This window comes from Mustelus asterias, chromosome 4 (assembly GCF_964213995.1).
Source record: "Mustelus asterias chromosome 4, sMusAst1.hap1.1, whole genome shotgun sequence".
NCBI lineage: Eukaryota > Metazoa > Chordata > Chondrichthyes > Carcharhiniformes > Triakidae > Mustelus > Mustelus asterias.
This window is the reverse complement of record NC_135804.1, coordinates 79413981-79433646: the sequence shown is the minus strand read 5'-3', so window position 1 is coordinate 79433646 and position 19666 is coordinate 79413981. Positions and strand designations below refer to the sequence as shown.

Sequence of the window (19666 nt, the reverse complement as noted above, 5' to 3'; positions counted from 1 at the left end):
TAACCTTGAAATTTTGAATGAAGTACGACACTGTGTCCAAAACTGTGAGACACGCTTCAGTGGCCAAGTTACCTTCCAACAAAGATTGGTGGCTAATATCTGCTTCACCTGTTCCGAAATCTATTTAGAAATACAGGGGAGGAAAAAAAACATTTCAAGTCCAAGGAAACATTTCACTAAACACCTTCAAATAACATCCTGACCAATTGCTTCTATCTTACAGCATCAGGGACCCGGGTTTGATTCCGGCTTTGGGTGACTGTGTGGAGTTTGCACATTCTTCCCGTGTCTGCATGGGTTTCCTCTGGGTGCTCCAGTTTCTTCCCACAATCCAAAGATGTGTAGTTTAGGTGGATTGGCCATGATGAATGAGCGGAGTAATGGGGAGAGGGCGGGGAGTGAGCCTAGGTAGAATGCTTCTCTGGAGGTTTGGTGCAGGCTCGATGGGCTGAATGGCTTCCTTGTGCAATGTAGGGATTCTATGGATAACATGCATGCATTATCAATGAGAATGAGTGGCTTGGGTTTTGGAGATCTAGGGTTGAAGCATGTGCTAGTTACGTTACAACATGAACAATTGCTTAAATCAAATTTTAAAATCCTTCATTCAAATGTGAGTATTCATGGGAGTAAAATTCTGCATCTTGAATTGCAGCAGTTAATAGGTTCTCTGTTCTGAAATGGATGGTTATTCCAGTGGGAGGTGTTGTATAATGAGTCTGCATATTATCAGTCAATCTGGGGAATCATCCAATAGGATACATGGGTGGAGGAGGATTTCTGCTGCAGATAAGATCAAGGATTTGTAACTTTGACATTCTCAAGGATATCAACTGTGAGGACTGTCAGATTGTTGGGTTTGACTGGAAACAGTTGGTACCACTTTCTTTCCTTTGTTATGGACCAAATCATAAACTCCCAGGTATATTATGAAGTTAGCCTAGACCTCAACTGTTTTTGATTTTGGCATTAGGGTGAGTATAAGGTGTTCTGCTCCAGATATGATTTGATTGATCCACTAGGAAACTTTTATTAAAACAAAATTTATTTAACAACAAAGAAAAAGAATTAACGTAACTTTTACCAATTGTAATATTTAAACATGCAAGGTATAATTCTTAACAGCTAACTGTCACTATAGTTCCAATATAAACAAAATACTCTCAGATGTAAAGCCCCTCCTCAGAATCAGTTAGAAAAAAACACACAGGCACACGTGAATTGCTAGACTTTCAGCCTTTTAACACCTCTGGACAGATACAGAAAGACACCTGTCTTCTGACTCTCATACAACATCTCCAGAGAAAAAGCCAACTTCAACCAGCAGAACTTCAGAGAAAGAGACCTGTTTTCTGGCAGGTCCCAGTTTCCAATCTTCAGAAAGAGGAAGAGCTACTTCACTCTACAGCTCCCAAGCAGCAACTGACTTGGTTTCTCTGTCTAAGGCTATTCCCGACCAGTCACATGATGTTTCCTGTCAAATCAACTTAATCAAGCCCTGCTATTAAGCTTCTTGAATGTTGTTGAAGTTGCACACATCCAGGCAAGTGCAGAGTATTCAATCGCAAACTGTAAATTGTGCCCAGGCTTTGGGGGTGTCAACTGGTGAATTACTCTCCACAGGATTCCTAGCCTCTGACCTGCTCTGGTAGCCACAGTATTTATATGACTAGTCCAGTTCAGTTCCTGGTCAATAATAACTCCCATGATGTTGAAAGTGGGGGATTCAGTGATGGTAATGCCCTTGAATGTCAAGGGGTGATTGTTAGATCATTAGATTGTTAGATAGAATTCTTCTATTCTATTCTAGATCCTCTCTTGTTAGAGCTGGTCATTGACTGGTACTTGTGTGGCATGAATGTTACTTGCCACTTGTTAGCCCAAGCCTTATACTTACAAAATTCTAGCAAGATTAGGCAGGGTAGATTCAGAAAGAATGTTCCTGATGTTGGAGGAGTCCAGAACTAGGGATCATAGTTTGAGGAGAAATTTCTTCACCCAGAGTGGTGAATCTGTGGAATTCACTACCAAAGTAGTTGAGGCCAAAATGTTGTGTGATTTCAAGAAGAAATTAGATATCGCCCTTGGAGCTAAAGGGATCAAGGGATATGGGAGGAAGGCTGGATCAGGGTATTGAATTTGATAATCAGCCATGATCATAATGAATGGTGGAACAGGCTCGGAGGGCCGAATGGTCTACTCCTGTGACTATTTTCCATGTTTCTATGCGTGGATATTGTCCTATTCTTGCTGCATTTGGACATAAACTGCTTCAGCATCTGAGAAGTTGCCAATGGTGCGGAACATTGTGCAGTCATAAGCTAACATCTTCACTTCTGACCTTACGATGGAAGGAAGGTTATTGATGAAGCAGCTGAAGATGGTTGGGCCGAGGACACTACCCTGAGGGACTCTGCAGTGCAGTTCTGGAACTGAGATGATTGACCTCCAACCACCATAATCATCTTTCTTTCTGTCAGATATGACTCCAACCAGTGGAGAGTTTTCCTTCTAGTTCCCATTGACTCCAGTTTTGCAGGTCTCCTTGGTGCCACACTCAGTCAAATGCTGCCTTGCTGTCAAGGACAGTCATTCTCACCGCATTTCTGGAGTTTAGCCCTTTTGTCCATATTTGAACCAAGGCTATCATGGGGATCAGGAGCTGAATGACCCTGGCAGAACCCAAACTGAGCTTCTGTGAGCAGATTATTGTGAAACAAGTGCCGCTTGATAGCATTGATGGTGATTCCTTCCATCGCTTTACTGAAGATCGAAAATAAACTGATGGGACAGTCTTCATTAGACTCCTCCGTTGGACACTTGAATTTTTGGGGGAAAATCACCCCCATATTCTCTGCAGAGTACAAAAATTGAAATTAAAAGCAGGAGCCTGTGAAACATCCCAATGACATCACCATTAAATCATGTGACCTCCTCTTGAAGCAATCATGCAACTACTTAGATATATAACATAGGGGAAGACTTTTCTTCCAATATTTTGAATTTTCTACATTCCCTGCCCCCCACTTTAATTTTCACAGATTCTTTGAGAGGTTTTGGGGGTAAATTTGCTTGCCTCTTCCACGTATTTTGATATTGCAGTGTTGAGGATGGGAATTATATTTGAAGGAGTGTCTCAGTTGATGAACAACTGTCTACAATGGCCAGGGGGAAGTGCTTCATCAATAGAATGTCATTACTTGCCCAATTTGTTCATGAACAACATGGCTGGGACTTAATCTTTGCCCAGTGTCACTTTACTGAATAAACACAAAGGATAAGGAGGGTTGTGTGTGCGTGTGTGCTTGGACTTACTGTGGTTAAGGGTGAATGAGCTGTCCATATGGCCAAGTTGCTGAAGTCGGACGTGCATTGCTCCTGCTCGGCTCCGAAGAGCTGGCATTGTCTGGGACCTCCTCTCAGATGCACTGTGTCTGGAGCCCAATCCTTCTTGTGTCCTGAGAAGAGAAATACAAGTATAAACTCCTTCAAAATGTAACAAATCCTTAAAGTCCAATGCATGCATTAGATTAGACACTGCAGTTTTACAGTTTATGCATTCAAGCGAAAACTGCTTGGGGTAAAGCTAAATGTATCAGAATAATATTTTGAATTGCGGCCAAACAATACATTTACAAGTATGAATAATGCTGGTTATTGATTAAGGGGAAAGGCTGCGGTTCTCTTAGACAAAATGTACTTAGGGTGGGCATACGGGGGGGACAATGGGGTGGAAGCTATAGACAGATGTGGCTTTAGAACTAGAAGTGGCTGCAATAGTGGCCAGGGTGCTATGGTCAAAAGAAGGGCTGGCTCTCAATCCTGTCAAAATCCATAATGTCCTCATGCCTCCTGCTGGAGTGAGAGTGGAGGGGATGATGCAAGATTAGTGGGCAATGATGTAATCCAGCAGGTTCTGGTAATGGATGGCAAATTTAGTTGCATGTAAAGCCATGCTCTATTGTACATCCACTGGATGTGAGGAAGTGAAGCAGGAACAACTTACCGGGGTAAGAACAGGGATGGGAGAGAGCAAGAAGTTTGATGTAACATGGATATCAAAGGTAGAGGTGAGGTAGTGGTTAAGCTGAAGTATTGACCACAAAAGCCTTGTGCTGAATGGAAGGCCAAAGATTGAGCTGTTGGGAGTTTGAAAGTTCAGTTCTAAGTGGGCTGGGGAAAGTTTTATCTATGCAGGGTGGATTCTGAAGGAAGAGGGATCAGGAGACACAAATAATGAGAGATATAAAAAAACAGTTGGAGACAGTTGTGTCTGTGATTGAACATTGGAACAGAATATTTGAAGGGTTGCCATTAAAGTGAGATAGAGGATGAACTTCGCCAGCGGCTGGGATTTTCCCGTGCTGCTGCAGTGAATGGAGTGTTGGCTGAACATCAAATTCTCCATTGTCACTTGCAGCGGGGTGGTCACGGATGAAATCGGAGAATCCCACCCAGAGCATTTATATGGAAGGAGAATTGCAGGGAGAATGATTTCACTTCCCCATATCGTTTTACATCTTTATTTGATAAGCAACTATCGAAGCAACTGTGCATTAGGAATTGACAGCACATCCAATCACATGGAGATAGTGACAGATGGAGCAAAACAGCCTTTTTATTTTGTTTTAATTTGATAGAACACTATATAAACACACTTGTGGCTGGGGACTCAGATGCTCTTATTTAAACAGTTATCTGTACCTTACAATGTATCTCCGGCCCATGTATCTGAACTGATGGAGACACACCCTGAAACAAGAAAACAGTCAATGATTCGTGTTTTGTGCTTTACTTTGTTTGTCACGCTACATAATTGTAGAATTAATTCAAAGAATTTAAGTTATATATATATTTTTATATATATTTTATATGCCCCAAAACAGTTCAGAAAAAATTGATAATCATTAATGTCACTATCTGAGTAATCTCAACAATTTGTAAGTCAGACAAGTAACAGACCTCGTTAACTCCTAGATCTCAACAGAGATGACACCACATCAGGGGACTGAAATCATTCCATGGGCCATTAACAGAATGTATGAAATAGGAAATAATTGTGGCCAATGGAGGTACAGGAGTGATTCACTTTATTTACACCAGAGACTGCATTGTGTGACACAGTCAAAACTTAACATAAGAAATAGGAGTAAGAGTAGCTCATGAGGCCCATCAAGCCTGCTCCACCATTCAATGTGATCATGGCTGATCTCAGGCTTCAACTCAACTTTGCTGCCTGCTCCCCTTTTCCCTTCATTATTTGAGTGATGAAAAATCAATCTCATCCTTAAATATATCCAATGATGGAGACCCACAACCGGCCCGGGTAGAGAATTCCAAAGATTCACAACTCTGGTTGAAGAGATCTCTCCTCATCTCAGTCCAAAACAATTGGCCCTTTATCCTGAGACTGTGTCCCTTGCTCGAGGTTCCCCAGCCTGGGGAAACAAGCTCTCAGTACCTAGCTTGTCAATTTCAATGAGATCACATCACAGTCCTAACTCCAGAGGCTGCACTGAGTCACAATTCTGAAGAGAGATGTTGGTTTATTCGACAATGTCAGATTAAGTTTAAGTTTATCTATTATTGTCATAAGTAGGCTTACATTAACACTGCAATGAAATTATTGTGAAAATCCTCTAGTTTGGGTACACTGGGGGAGAATTTAGCAAGGCCAATGTACCTAACCAGCGCGTCTTTCAGACCTTGGGAGGAAACCGGAGCACCCGAAGGAAACCCACACAGACACGGGGAGAACGTGCAGACTCCGCACAGACAGTGACCCAAGGTGGGATTCGAATCCGGGTCCCTGGCGCCGTGAGGCAGAAGTGCTAATCACTGTGCCACTACTGCGTCACTAATCACTGTGACAGTAACTGCAGCTGTTTTTAGTCATTCTACCCATTGATTCAATCATCTTGCATTCCAGATCAGTGGTTGGGATGCCTCACTGTTCCGTGACATGTTTGGCATCAGAGTGGTACCACCTCCAGTGTTGCATTTAACAACAGTTATCCCAAGGTTCGTGCTGCAGTGGGTGTGAGTCGATTACCAATATGTTGAAGTTACCACACAGAAACAAGCCATCTTTTTTTTTACAGCATGTGCTGGCCGGGCCAGCATTTATTGCCCATTCCTAATTGCCGTCCATTTCAAATGGGATTTGAGAGTCAACCACAATGCTGTGGGTCTGGAGTCACACGTAGGCCAGGTAAGGATGGCAGATTTCCCCTCAAGGACATTAGGAACCAGATGGGTTTTTATGACAATTGACAATGGTTTCACGACCATCATTAGACTTTTAATTCCAGATTTTTATTGAATTTAAATTGCACCATCTGCCATAGTGGGATTCGTACCTGGGTCCCCAGAGCATTACCCTGGGTCTCTGGATTACTAGTACAGTGATAATTTCGCTGAGCCACTGCCTGCCCTTGTGTCACTGATTACCCTCCATGCGAGCAAATATTCCTACACAGCTCTTATTTTGACCTGGAAATTGGAAAAATGTTAAACATTAAGCCACTTTGCTTGTATCACCACCAATATAGTACTTACTCCAAAATTGTGAGGTAGTCCATGAGTTCTTGAGAGGACATTTTGTTCCAATAGCTCAACAGAGCATCTTCAAAAGAAAACACAAAAGCAGGTTTACAACTTGTTGAAGGTTAAAATGCAATGTCACATATTCTCCATAAATGTGCAGCACATAGAATATTGGAGTTATAGGTAAAAACTGAAATATTACATTAAGAGGATGCAGATCTATTTCAATTATAAAGCAAATAGTAATAACGCAATATTAAAATCTATTGTTCCAATACAAATGACCCTCACTTAAATTTACTAGTTGGATAGATTATTGCACAGCATTCTGTCATACCTCACCTTCACTGTTTGTCCAGTTCTTTTTGTGGACACATTCTCAAGGATATTACTGACATGGCTGGTATTGTTGTTCATCCTTAATTTCCTTTGAAAGAAGTTAATAGTCAATCACATTGGAGAGTGATTGGAGTCAGATATCGACTTTCTGAATGATATAGGTGAACCTATGCTGAAAACCTCCGGCTGCGTCCATGACTGGGATTCTCCAGTGCCACTGAAGTGAATGGAGTTTTGACTGAGTGCCAAATTTTCCATTTTCACTGGCAGGGGAGTAGGAAAAGATGAGATTAGAGAATCCCGCCCATGATCTCTGCTTTCCCTCAGCCCCAATCGCAGTTTACTACAATTTAATTTCCTTGCTGCCAATATTATGTGTTTCCAATACAACATGCCTCTGTGCTTCATCCACTGCTATATTCCCCAAGTAAACCAGTGGTACGATGCATACCAGTGAACTTTAACCTTGCTTTCCCTAATTTACAAGATCCCTTGCCTTAACTGTCTACTGATATGTTTTGGATGAGTGTTAGTTACAGGATGGTATGACTTAAAGTAGTCTTCATAGTATTCAGTAGATTAAATGTCAGTCTTTATTAACATGTCAAACTATTTATACATGTACAGCAAAGGGTACAGGCTATTTCTGTATTGAAATTTTAACCCATCTCTGCTCAACACCACACTGCTTCCTGGATCTGAACTTCTCGGCCTTTGGGCGAAGATCAAGCATCAGGTCAAGGCCAAGATGGGGTGCAATAACTTATCTTGTCAGCTTGGATCTTGTAAGTCTCTCCTGTGAGCATCATGAATTGGATTCAATTGGAATTTGGTTTTTGGAGCAAGCAAGGAGATGGATGGTCTGTTTGAGGTTGTGCAGTTGTTTGAAGGTAAGAAGTTGGAGTACGCATTGTACGCAGCAAACTACCCAGCCTTCAGGAGAACAGTGACCACGATACCACACAACCCTTCCACAGCAACCTCTGCAAGACACGCCAGATCATCAACACGGATGCCATCATCTCATGTGAGAACACCATCCACCAGATACATGGTACACACTCTTGCAATTCGGCCAACGTTGTCTACCTGATACGCTGCAGGAAAGGATGTCCCGAGGCATGGTACATTGGGGAAACCATGCAGACGCTATGACAACGGATGAATGAACACTGCTCGACAATCACCAGGCAGGAGTGTTCTCTTCCTGTTGGGGAACACTTCAGCGGTCACGGGCATTCAGCCTCTGACCATCGGGTAAGCGTTCTCCAAGGCGGCCTTCACGACACATAACAACGCAGAATCGCTGAGCAGAAACTGATTTTTAAAAAAATACTTTTCCAATTCAATCAAATCAAATCCAATTCAGAGTCTCAACAAGTTGAGACATTTCAGATCCAGGCTGACAAGACAGGGCGAGCGACCAAAATCACCCTGTCCTGGGCCTGATCTACATGAGCCAAGCTGATTGGAGAAGGGGGAGGTTCCTCCTCCAAGACTTGAGCTCATTTGCATCTTAGCCAAAAGGCCGAGATGCCGCTTTTAAAAATTGCTTCATATGAAAGATATGAAGCTTCAATGTAAACTAATGACCTCAACCAAGTGCAGCATCCTCTCCATACTACACTTGATCTTAGCCAAAAGGCCGAGAAGCTGAGCAGAAACTGATAGCCAAGTTCCACACACATGAGGATGGCCTCAACCAGGATCTTGGGTTCATGTCACACTATCTATAACCCCCACGACTTGCCTGGGCTTGCAAAATCTCACGAACTATCCTGGCTGGAGACAATTCACACCTCTTTAACCTGTGCATAACCCTCTCTCCACTCGCATTGTCTGAACCTGTAAAGACTTGATTACCTGTAAAAACTCGCATTCCAACCATTGTCTTGTAATTGAGTTTGTGTCTATATGTGCCCTGTTTGTGAACACAACTCCCACTCACCTGATGAAAGGGCAGTGCTCCGAAAGCTTGTGGCTTGTACTACCAAATAAACCTGTTAGACTTTAACCTGGTGTTGTGAAACCTCTTACTATAGGGATGGAGTCAGAGGTCAGAGAGAGGGATGATGACATGGGTCGGGGAGGGAAGAGTCTACAGTCACCTTGAAGTGCTGGGTTTTGATGGACCAGTTGGGTATTCCCTGCCTCTACATTTCATTCGCTGACACCACATTGGAAATCAGCACTCTCTCAGAATACTTTGCAAAGCGGAACATGACATACCTTCCGAGATGGTTTTAACAATATGAAGGAAACACATCAGGAGACTCCTGGCTTCGTACTGATCCAGCTTGCTGTATTGGGATATGTTGCTTTCAGTTGAGCTCCTTCTTTGGTGACTCTAAGAAACATGTTCAGGAACAAATGAAAAGAGGATAAGATTCAGAATACAACAACATTCAGGCCTGTTTTGTTATAATGCACTGGGCATCATCCAGGATAAATCTGCAGTGGCTCACATAGAGCAATCTTGGCGACATTTAAAAAAAAATCATTTTTACAGGATGGGCCAGCATTTATTGCCTGTCCTTAACTGCCCTCCATTTCAGAGGACACTTGAGAGTCAACCACATTGCTGTGGGTCTGGAGTCACATGTAGGCCAGACCATTGAATCACTTTTTGTTTCGCTTCAACTCATCATCAAGAAGCTCAGAATACGATTATTAAATCGAATACCAATTGGCACTGAACTCAAAGAACCTTGCAGCACAGGAGGTGGCTATTTGGCCCACGTACCTGTGCTAGCTCTTTGAAAGAATTCTCCAATCAATCATTCTGTTATCACATTGATTTTATATTGGATCCATACAGTCAGCCAAGGGAGGAGGATCTCATCTGTTGAACTTTGGATAGATTTGAACCTGGACCCCACAAGTAACTGTAAATGGTGCAGCACAGAGGATGACACTTACATACGAACATATGAATTCAGAGCAGGAGTAGGCCACTTAGCCCCTCGAGCCTGGTCCACCATTCAATAAGATCATAGATGACCTAATTGTAACCTTGACTCTACATTTCTACCTCCCCCCCACCCGCCCAACGATAAGCTTTCTGGATAAGCTAGGGGGTGAAAGGTTATCACCTGGTCCTTGTTCCTGCATCAGGGCTTTGCGAGAATAATTCAGAACTAATTCATTGCCCCACTCTCTTCACTACACCAATTGGACTGCTTCCAAACTTGTACCAACTCCCGCCACCCTGTTTTAACCAAATTCCAATGACTCCCAGACCCTCAGAGAAATTATTTCAAGATCCTTGCACTGTTTTTCAAATTGGTCTGAAATCCCTTGCCTTGGTTTCCAGTGTATGCAGACAAATAAAAGATGTGACACACACGACTAAACTTTTGAAATCAGAAGTAGATGTAAAAAATTAAATGTCATCGAAGAGTTGAAAGAGTTTCTATTACATAGTCCACGGAATGCCGTCTTTCATCAGCCCTCTCGGCTGGGTATGTGTTAAATTCAAGGCTCAAGGAGTTTTTGGAATCATCTCGTTTCAGTCCTGGAATACAAGATGTACCATAACCTGTGGATACAAAAAAGAAGGGGTTTGCCAGCCAGCGCACGTCTTATCAATCCTTTTTTTACTATTTGTTGAGGGGATGTGGGCATCGCTGGTTGAGTCAGCATTTATTGCCTATCCCTAATTACCTTTCAACTGAGGCCACTTCAGAGGGCAGTCAACAACACTGGAGTCACATGTAGGCCAGACCAGGTAAAGTTGTCAGATTTCCTTCCCTAAAGGGCATTAGTAAACCAGATGGGTTTTTACAATGGTCCAACAATGGTTTCATGGTCACCATTTGACTTTTAACTCCAGATTTTGCCCTGGTAGGATTCGAACCCAGGTCCCCAGGGCATGACCCTGGGTCTCTGAGTTACTAGTCCAGTGACAATATCACTATGCCACTGCCTCACCATGTAAGTGAGCTAGATTCAGAAAACCAATGGAATGCATCAAATTTGCAGCTGATACCAACCTAGTGGGTAAAGTGGAACTAGAGGAGACAGCTCAGAAATTACCAAATGAGTTGGAAAAGTTTATTAAGTGGCCAAAACATCATTACAACGACATATCAGAAGCTTGATGCAGGTGAGTGGAAAACGCTGCACAGAGGGAAAAAAAATTAAGTGACATGCGTTCCATAGCTGGTGCTGAAACAACTACAAATGAAACTAAAGGAGGCTTTGTAGATTAACATTCCAAAATTTATAGTGCAGCAACTAACAAGGTCAATGGAACATTGAACCACATCGCTCAACCAGGAGAATAGATGTCAGTGAAGTCATAGTCAAACTGCACTAAGACCTCATCTTGACAACGCTATCCAATTCTTGTCACCAAGGCAGGTATTCAGCAAAAGCCTGCATTTATATAGCAGGTGTGGTAAAATGTCCCAAGGTGCTGCGCAGGAGCATTAACCAACAAAATTTGACATTGAGCCATATATGAAAATATGATGGAAGATAACCAAAAGCTTGGCCAGCTATCACCTTCTGCCACTGAGGCCTGAAGTTCTGGAATTCCCACCCTAAACTGCAGCATCTCTGTGGCTCTATCTTCGCACTTAAAAGAGGAGATGGAGGCAGGGAGATGAAGAAGTTTGGGGTGGGAATTCCAGAACTTATGGTCTTAGCAGCTGAAGGTATAGCTGTCAGAGGTGGAGGATTAAAATTTGAGGATGTGCAAGAGGTTAAAATCAGATATCCCAGAGGGTTGTGGGGTTGGAAGAAATTACGGAGACAGGGAAACCATGGAGAGATTCAAAAGTGTGACAGGAGCACAGCGATAATGTTACTCGGCCAGCAACTCTAGGGAGATTAGTTTAAATACCGTCACAGCAGCTGGAGGGTTTGGGAAATCAAATTCAATTAAATAATAATTTGTCCAGTGGTATCACTCTACTCTCAAGCCAGGAAGGCGTGGGTTCTAACTCTATTGTGGGGATTTGAACACAAAATCTAGGCTGACACTCTAGTTCTGAGGAGGTTCCTTCTGGCTGGATCTTTCAGATCAGATTTTAAACCAAATCCCCATTTGACTTCTCAGGTGAATATAAAAGTTTTCATGGCACCATTTCAAAGAAGATTAGGGAAGTTCTTCCCAGTGTCTTGGTCAATATGTATCCCTCATCCAACAATTAGAAAACAGATCATCTGGCCTCACTTCCTATTGCTGTGTGTGGGGGCTGTGTGTCAGTTGGCTGCTGGGTTTCCTGCATTACAATAGTGGCTACATTTCCAAAGGGCCTCAGGAGCTGGAAGATGTTTTGGAGCATCCTGGGGTTGGGAACGGTGCTATATAAATGCTTTTCATTTCCCTTTGTGAACACATTTGTTGCACTTGAAGAGGCAGGTTCAACAATGGTTTGCCATATTAAATGATACTGTCGATTATTTATAACACTCTTACATCTGTGGAAAATTCACTGACATAAAAATATCATATTTTTCAACTTTTTCAAAGAATCAAGTAAAAAAGAGGTTTTACCAGAAAGGCTTTCCTTGTCGATAAAGCTGCCTGACTTGTGTGGGGTTGAAGTGCCACTTGTTGGTGAGAAGTTAAATGCTAAGTCATCACGAACACTCTGTTTTTTTTAAAAGGAACCAAGAAATTATTTATCATGGATTCTCAACATGTGCTGCTAATTTACAAAATTTGTGCACAGAATTTACAATTGTAAATGCAGCACAGCAGATGCCTTTCAGCCATTGTGAAAGAACTATCCCATTAGTCCCGCTCCTCTTCTCTCCCCTTAACCTTTGAATTATTTCCCCAATTCCCTTTGGAAAGTTGAATGGAACCTGCTTCCATTGACTTTCCAGGCAGTGCATTTCCCAACTATTGCAACTCATTCCATAAAATAAATTATTCTCATTTCTCCTGGTTTCTTTACCAATTAATTTAACCGGAAGAGATAGATTTATCCAAACATCCTGACAATTGACAACATTTTTAAATGGGTTATTGACATTTAGCAAAGTCTTTTTGAAATTAAGGTGCTGAATAGTGAGATGGTCAGCTGCTGAACACCAAATGATGATAACCGGACGTCATTGAAGCTATCATTCGTATTTACCAGAGACAATTATTCTTTAACTTTCGAAAACTATCACTCTCGGGATGTGGGTCTCACTGGAAAGGTTGGCATTTATTGCCCCGTGCCTCATTGGCTTGTAAAGATGGCAGTGAGTGACCTTCTTGCTTCACTGCAGTCCTTTGGTGTTCAACATCGAAGGTGCTAAATGTAGAATTTGGTCCTTCAAATATACATGTGAAGCACCACAGAACGTAAAGCGAATTAGCAGCCCCTCTGTGGCATTGTTCATCGTAAGAGGTATTGGATGCGCTGTTTTACTCAAATGCTGCATTGTAACATGGGTTCAGGAACAGGACATTCATCCTGTCAATCCTGTTCTGCTACTCAATTAAGTCACCTATAACTTAACTCCATTTATTCACCTTTGCTCCCTAAGCCTTTCTTAACAGAAATTCATCAATCTCGGTGTCCATTTGACCCTTAATCTCAGTGACTTTTCGAAGGAGTCAGGTTCAGATTCCCACTCCTCTCTGTGTGAAGAAGAGTTTCTTGACATTACTCCTGAAGGACCTGGCAATTTAGCCCTTTGATCTAGGGTCCCCACTAAAGGAAACCATTTCTTTCTCTTTACCCTATCAAAACCTTTACTCATCTCAATTAGATTACACTGAATCTTCTGTATCCAATAGAATACTAGTCTATGCAACAGGTCATAAATTAACCCCATTCGTCTCGGTATCATTCTGAGGCAGGGTAATATATGCTATTTGCAGTCTCATTTACTGCCCCTATCATCAAACAATCTTATCTGGGGTTTGAGATAGATTTACATCATTTTTTTGGTAATGGAATTGTGCGATTGAATCTCTTCCACCAGCAAGCTGTCAAGACAATAGGCAGCAAGAATCGGACTGACAAAGAAGGCCTTCGCTGAAACCTGCTGAGATCATTGACTTTAGTAAAGCTGGGTGGGGCAAAGTCCGGAATCTTTGCACACAAGCACACACAAGAGGATAAGAGATGACAATTATGGGGAAAGGTCCAAGCATGCTTTCTTCCACAGGAATGGAAAAGGTTAAGGATGAACTGAAGAAGTTGACAAAACAAGGAGAGTTTCTGAATGAGTGGGGAAGGAAGAATCATTTGAAAATGCAAAGAATGAATTCGGGCAATGGTTCCCACCTTTTCCTTTATGTGGACCGCTAGATCCCGAATTATTAGGGAAATAGAAAAAGTATGTTTACATACAGTTGATTTCTTTTACAGTTGGTTCATTGTCAAAACATTGAATATAGGAGTTGGGACGTCTTGCTGAAGTTGTACAAGACATTGGTAAGGCCACACTTGGAATACTGTGTACAGTTCTGGTCACCCTCTTATAGAAAGGATATTATTAAACTAGAAAGAGTGCAGAAAAGACTTACTAGGATGCTACTGCTTTTTGATGGTTTGAGTTATAAGGATGGGCTGGATAAATTGGGACATTTTCCCTGGATCGCAAGAGATTTATGGGTGATCTTATAGAAGTCTATAAAATAATGAGGGGCATAGATCAGCAGATAGTCAATATTTTTTCCCAAAGGTAGTGGAGTCAAAAACTAGAGGGCATAGGTTTAAGGTGAGAGGGAGAGATACAAAAGGGTCCAGAAGGACAAATTGTTTCACACAGAGGGTGGTGAGTGTCTGGAACAAGCTGCCAGAGATAGTAGTAAAGGCGGTTACAATTTTGTCTTTTAAAAAGCATTTAGACAGTTACATGGGTAAGATGGACATAGAGGGATTTGGGCCAAACGCGAGCAATTGGGACGAGCTTAGTTGTTTAAAAAAAAAGGGTGGCATGGACAAGTTGGGACAAAGAACTTGTTTCCATACTCTGTGACCTGGAAATGCTTAGGAAATGGCAACTGAGATAGAGATTATATAATTTGAATAGATACATATTCCAAAACAAAGAATCTAGGATGATACAAATTAAGGGGAAAGAAATGGGAGTAGATTTGAAAAGTTAGTGCTGTTGACAACCACTAGGGATACTCAGGTTGGATAGGGTGAGGGTGGGGCACTTCACTTTTGCTCTTCCTCATTGCTCGGGTTGTGTGAGGGGATGAAAGTCTCCTGTGGTAAAGTGGTTAGTGATGGCCATGGAAAGAGAGCTCATGTCACTGTGTGCCAGAACGTTAATCACCCTGTGAATCCTTTTGTTTTCTATGAGAGTGTGAAGAAAACTTTGCTTTAATACTCAGGATAATTTGTTTCAATTCAGATCAATGATTCCCTTTACTTTTCAAGTTTTCCTCCTACAAACAAAATGCCACTAGATGGCACACCGACCCCGGGCGACGGCGCCGCGACCCCGGGCAATCCCACTCTGACCCTAGGCGACCCCACTGTGACCCCAGAAGATTACACTATGACTCCTGGTGACCTCACGGCGACTCCAGGTGATCATGAACTGGATACTCACATTGTTGGAGAAGTTCATGCTGGTAGACAACAGATTCTTTCCAATCAGACGCTGCACATTTTCAAACAACAGTTTCAGCAACGGCAGGTACAGGAGACTTATCCTTGCTTGCAAGTTCTGAAACAAAAGTGCATTTAATTAGCATTTCAGAAAACTTTGACACATCCGGGTAGTGGAGAAAAATTAAAAAGAACTTGCATTTGCCTTTCACACCCTCAGATTATCGCCGGCTATTTAATTGCTGATGGAAATGTTGTCCCTTTCTAAATGTAGGAAACGCAATTCAATCTGGACAGCAAGATCCCACAACCAATAATCTGATAAAGACAAAATAATCTGTTTTACTGATATCAGGTGAGGAACAAATATTGACCAGGACATTGGGAGAATTCTGCTCTTCAAATTAGAAAGAAAGAAAGAAACCCTACAGTACAGAAAGAGGCCATTCGGCCCATCGAGTCTGCACCGACCACAATCCCACCCAGGCCCTATCCCCATATCCCTACATATTTTACCCACTAATCCCTCTAATCTACGCATCTCAGGACACTAAGGGGCAATTTTTAACCTGGCCAATCAACCTAACCCGCACATCTTTGGACTGTGGGAGGAAACCGGAGCACCCGGAGGAAACCCATGCAAACACGAGGAGAATGTGCAAACTCCACACAGACAGTGACCCAAGCCGGGAATCGAACCCAGGTCCCTGGAGCTGTGAAGCAGCAGTGCTAACCACTGTGCTACCGTGCCAGGAGATCATTCCTGCCTGAATGGGACTCAGTTCCACAGTTTCTTGTCTTATTCAGAAGGTTGCTCCTGCAACAGTGCCGCACTCTCTGAGTACTGCATTAGAGTGTTAGTCTGCATCCTGGAGCGGGGTTTGAACCATAACCAGAGGATTAGATAGGGTGGATAGTGAGAGCCTTTTTCCTCGGATGGTGATGGCTAGCACGAGGGGACATAGCGTTAAATTGAGGGGTGAGAGATATAGACAGATGTTAGAAGTAGGTTCTTTACTCAGAGAGTAGTAAGGGCGTGGAATGTCCTGTCTGCAGCAGTAGTGGACTCGTCAACATTAAGAGCATTCAAATGGTTATTGGATAAACATATGGATGATATTGGAATAGTGTAGATTAGAGGGGCTTTAGATTGGTTCCACTGGTTGCCGAAGGGCCTGTACTGCGCTGTAATGTTCTATGTTCTATAACTGAGAGGTGAGAGTGCTACCATCCATATCATGGCTGTCAGAGAACTGGGACTGCCTCCATTAACATTATCCACATTTGTGAACGTAGATTGAATTATCTTCTGCTGATTGAGGCTTCCACAGTAATATTAATTTTAAATTGTTTAGGGATTGAACGCAGTGTGCGCGCAATGTGTTACAGGCAATATCACAGTGAGGAGCTAATCACTCACATACACTGGCCATTGTGAGTCTGTTTGTGTGTGTGTGAGAGAGAGAGTGTGAATGAATGAATGTGTGTGTGAGAGTACATGTGAGTACGTGTGAGTGAGTGAGAGAGAGTAAGAGTGAGTATATGTGAGCCTGTGAGGGCGAATACCCTGAGGGTGAGTGAGCTGGATTCCCATGCTGCCTTCCTTCTCACCCCACCCCCACCCTGTGATGGACGTATCCACACACTGGGCTGGGAGAGGGGGCAAGCCCAGGCTGACAGGCGTCCACCTCCCGACCCCCACTTTTATTTGAATTCCGTTGAGGTTTATAATGGAGTGTAGTCACCAGAGGTAAATGCACCGTCTGTGTTTGTCAACCCCACCTCCTTAGCTCAGGCCTGGTCCCCACCTTCCCCCGGGCAACCATACCGGTCTCTCTCCAGCTCTGTTTCTTAAGCAAAAAGATTTTCTTGGTGAATATTGCAGAATTTGAAAACAAGAGTAATTAATAAAATTAACAAGAGCTGAGCAGCAATGTATTAGTTTGATATTGATCTTTTTAAGTTAATGTTTAGTGTTGTGTGAAATCTTACAGCAATTTATCATTGGTCTTTGGAGTGAGAAAATAAATGTACACTCCCCACAACCCCACTCTCCCCATATGAACAAGCCTGCTTTAGATCAACTTCATTCAAAGAAAACTGAATTCTGTGGAACAGTGTTACCCACTTTCATTTACATGGAGAAAAGAAAATCTGGCCTTAACTCCTATTCCTTGTTTACATCTTTTGAATCAGTTTCTAATACACTTTGCTACCTCCTGCTAATTCCATAGGCCTTGATCTGCTGTGTGGAACCTTATCAAATTCTTTCTGCGATCTTCCTCTGACAAAATTGCTTCTAATCCCCCCAGTTTATTTCCTGTAATCTGAACTTCATCCTTTTTGTTCATATTTAACTCCAGTTTTCCCTTGATGTTTTTGCCCAGTATCACTTCTTTTCCTTTTATACATTCTCCTACTCGCAACTGAAATTACAATTGAGCAAGACTCGCTGTATCAGTAATCCCCAATTATCCGCTTTGCGGATTATAAATTGATCTGAATCGCAGTGTCCAAGGCTCTTCTAAGCTGCTGACAGTTTGTTTACATTCCCTGCAGAACAGGCAAGTTATCCACATGGTTCACACAGATGATGCGGGTATAAAAGGGGTCATGTGTCAGGAACGCGGGAGTTCTCACCTGGGAGCGGGCAGACACACAGCATGTTAGAGCTGCTCAGTATTCTCAATAAATCTTGATTGTTGTTCGTCCCTGGTCACCAGTTTTTAAAACCCAGTAATTTTTACAGATAATAAGTCGCAAGGAGTTGGATTAATTCACCCTTTTCTTCATGTGAATCAGGAACACCTCTTTCTGAACTGATGAAAGGGAACAGCTTAGCCTCTTCCGGCCAAGCCTCAGGGAGTGTGTGAGTGATGGACCTGGAGCCACATTTGTGAATTCCTTGTTTCCCCCTAAATTCAAAATGTTCCGGCAGCTCTGATTGGATTCGTCATTTTCGGGAAAGGCTCTCATACCTTTGAGTGGTGCCACTAATATCTGAGTTAATGATGAAGACTAAACCATGGTCAAAGGAATTCATAAACATATTCCTGATTTATAGTCTGAATTTGGCATAAAAGGGACATTCACTCTAAATGGAGGTTGGTAGTGTTATATGTGGTGACCCACTGTAACTACGTATTATATGCCTGGACACAGCCCTGCTGCGCCTGACCCGAGACTCCTCCCTTTCCACCTGATCGAGGTATAAAGGTAACGGTTCCTCCCCTCTGCCTCAGTCTGGACTAGGCTAGCTACAAGAGTGTGTTCCAGTTCTTTGTGATTAAAAGCCTGTTTTATTTCACACTCGCTATAGTCCTCGTGAATTGATGGTGCATCAATTTTAATCACAAAGAAAACAAAAATCATAGGATGGAACAAATTTTGAAGCCTGACAAATTAGACCTGGACCCTCAAGCTGTGGGAGCTTCCAACAGCTTCGACCACTGGCTGAAGTGCTTTGAAGCCTTCCTCGAAGCCTCCGCTGTCGTCCAGTCCGAAACAGACAAGCTACACGTGCTCCATGCCCGGGTAAGCGACGTGGTATATTCCACCATCCGCGACGCTGAGACGTACAGGGACACGCTCGAGCTCCTAAAGAGCCAGTATAGCAAACAGATGAACGAAGTCTATGCCAGACACCTTCTGGCTATCGAGGCCGGGAGAATCGAGTGCACAGTTTCTCCGCGAACTACGGGTACTCGGCAGGGCCTGTAATTGCAAGGCTGTATCCGCCGCGCAGTACACGGAGGACTTAGTCCGCGATGCCTATGTTACGGGCATCGCGTCCAACTACATTCGGCAGCGACTGCTGGAGCAGGATGGGCTGGACCTACCGAAAACAGTGGCGCTCGCAGAATCTTTAGAGGTGGCCTCCCGTAACCTCGAGGCTTACGCACCTGACCACGCGGTTGCATCGTGGGCACCACGGCCGCTGCCACCCCAGTATCTAGGGGGGCTGCAGACTTACGCCACACCACGCCTCACCAACGACTCAACTGCTGCAGCTGTTGCAGGTCCGAAATGTTATTTGTGCGGCCTGGGGAAGCACCCCCGACACGCTGCCCGGTGAGGGAGGTATTCTGCTCTGGGTGCGGGAAGAATGGCCACTATGCCAAGGTCTGCAGGGCAAAGTCATCCTCGAAGCCCAACAGTGCCGCGTGCGACCCGCAGGAGCCGCCATTTTGGACGTCATCGGCCGTGTGTGAGACAAGGGAGCCGCCATTTTGGACGCCATCAGCCATGTGTGGGACAAGGGGGCC

General features: G+C 43.2%; 1 protein-coding gene across 1 annotated transcript in view; it reads right to left on the bottom strand.

Annotated features, from left to right (window-relative positions):
• Positions 1-19666, bottom strand: part of LOC144492799 (dedicator of cytokinesis protein 11-like) — a 298872-nt gene that overhangs the window by 92903 nt on the left and 186303 nt on the right. Inside the window, 8 exon segments of the mRNA XM_078211239.1 lie at positions 5-120; positions 3316-3458; positions 4705-4752; positions 6559-6625; positions 9115-9232; positions 10305-10423; positions 12389-12485; positions 15403-15519. Coding sequence (XP_078067365.1) covers positions 5-120; positions 3316-3458; positions 4705-4752; positions 6559-6625; positions 9115-9232; positions 10305-10423; positions 12389-12485; positions 15403-15519 — 825 coding nt within the window.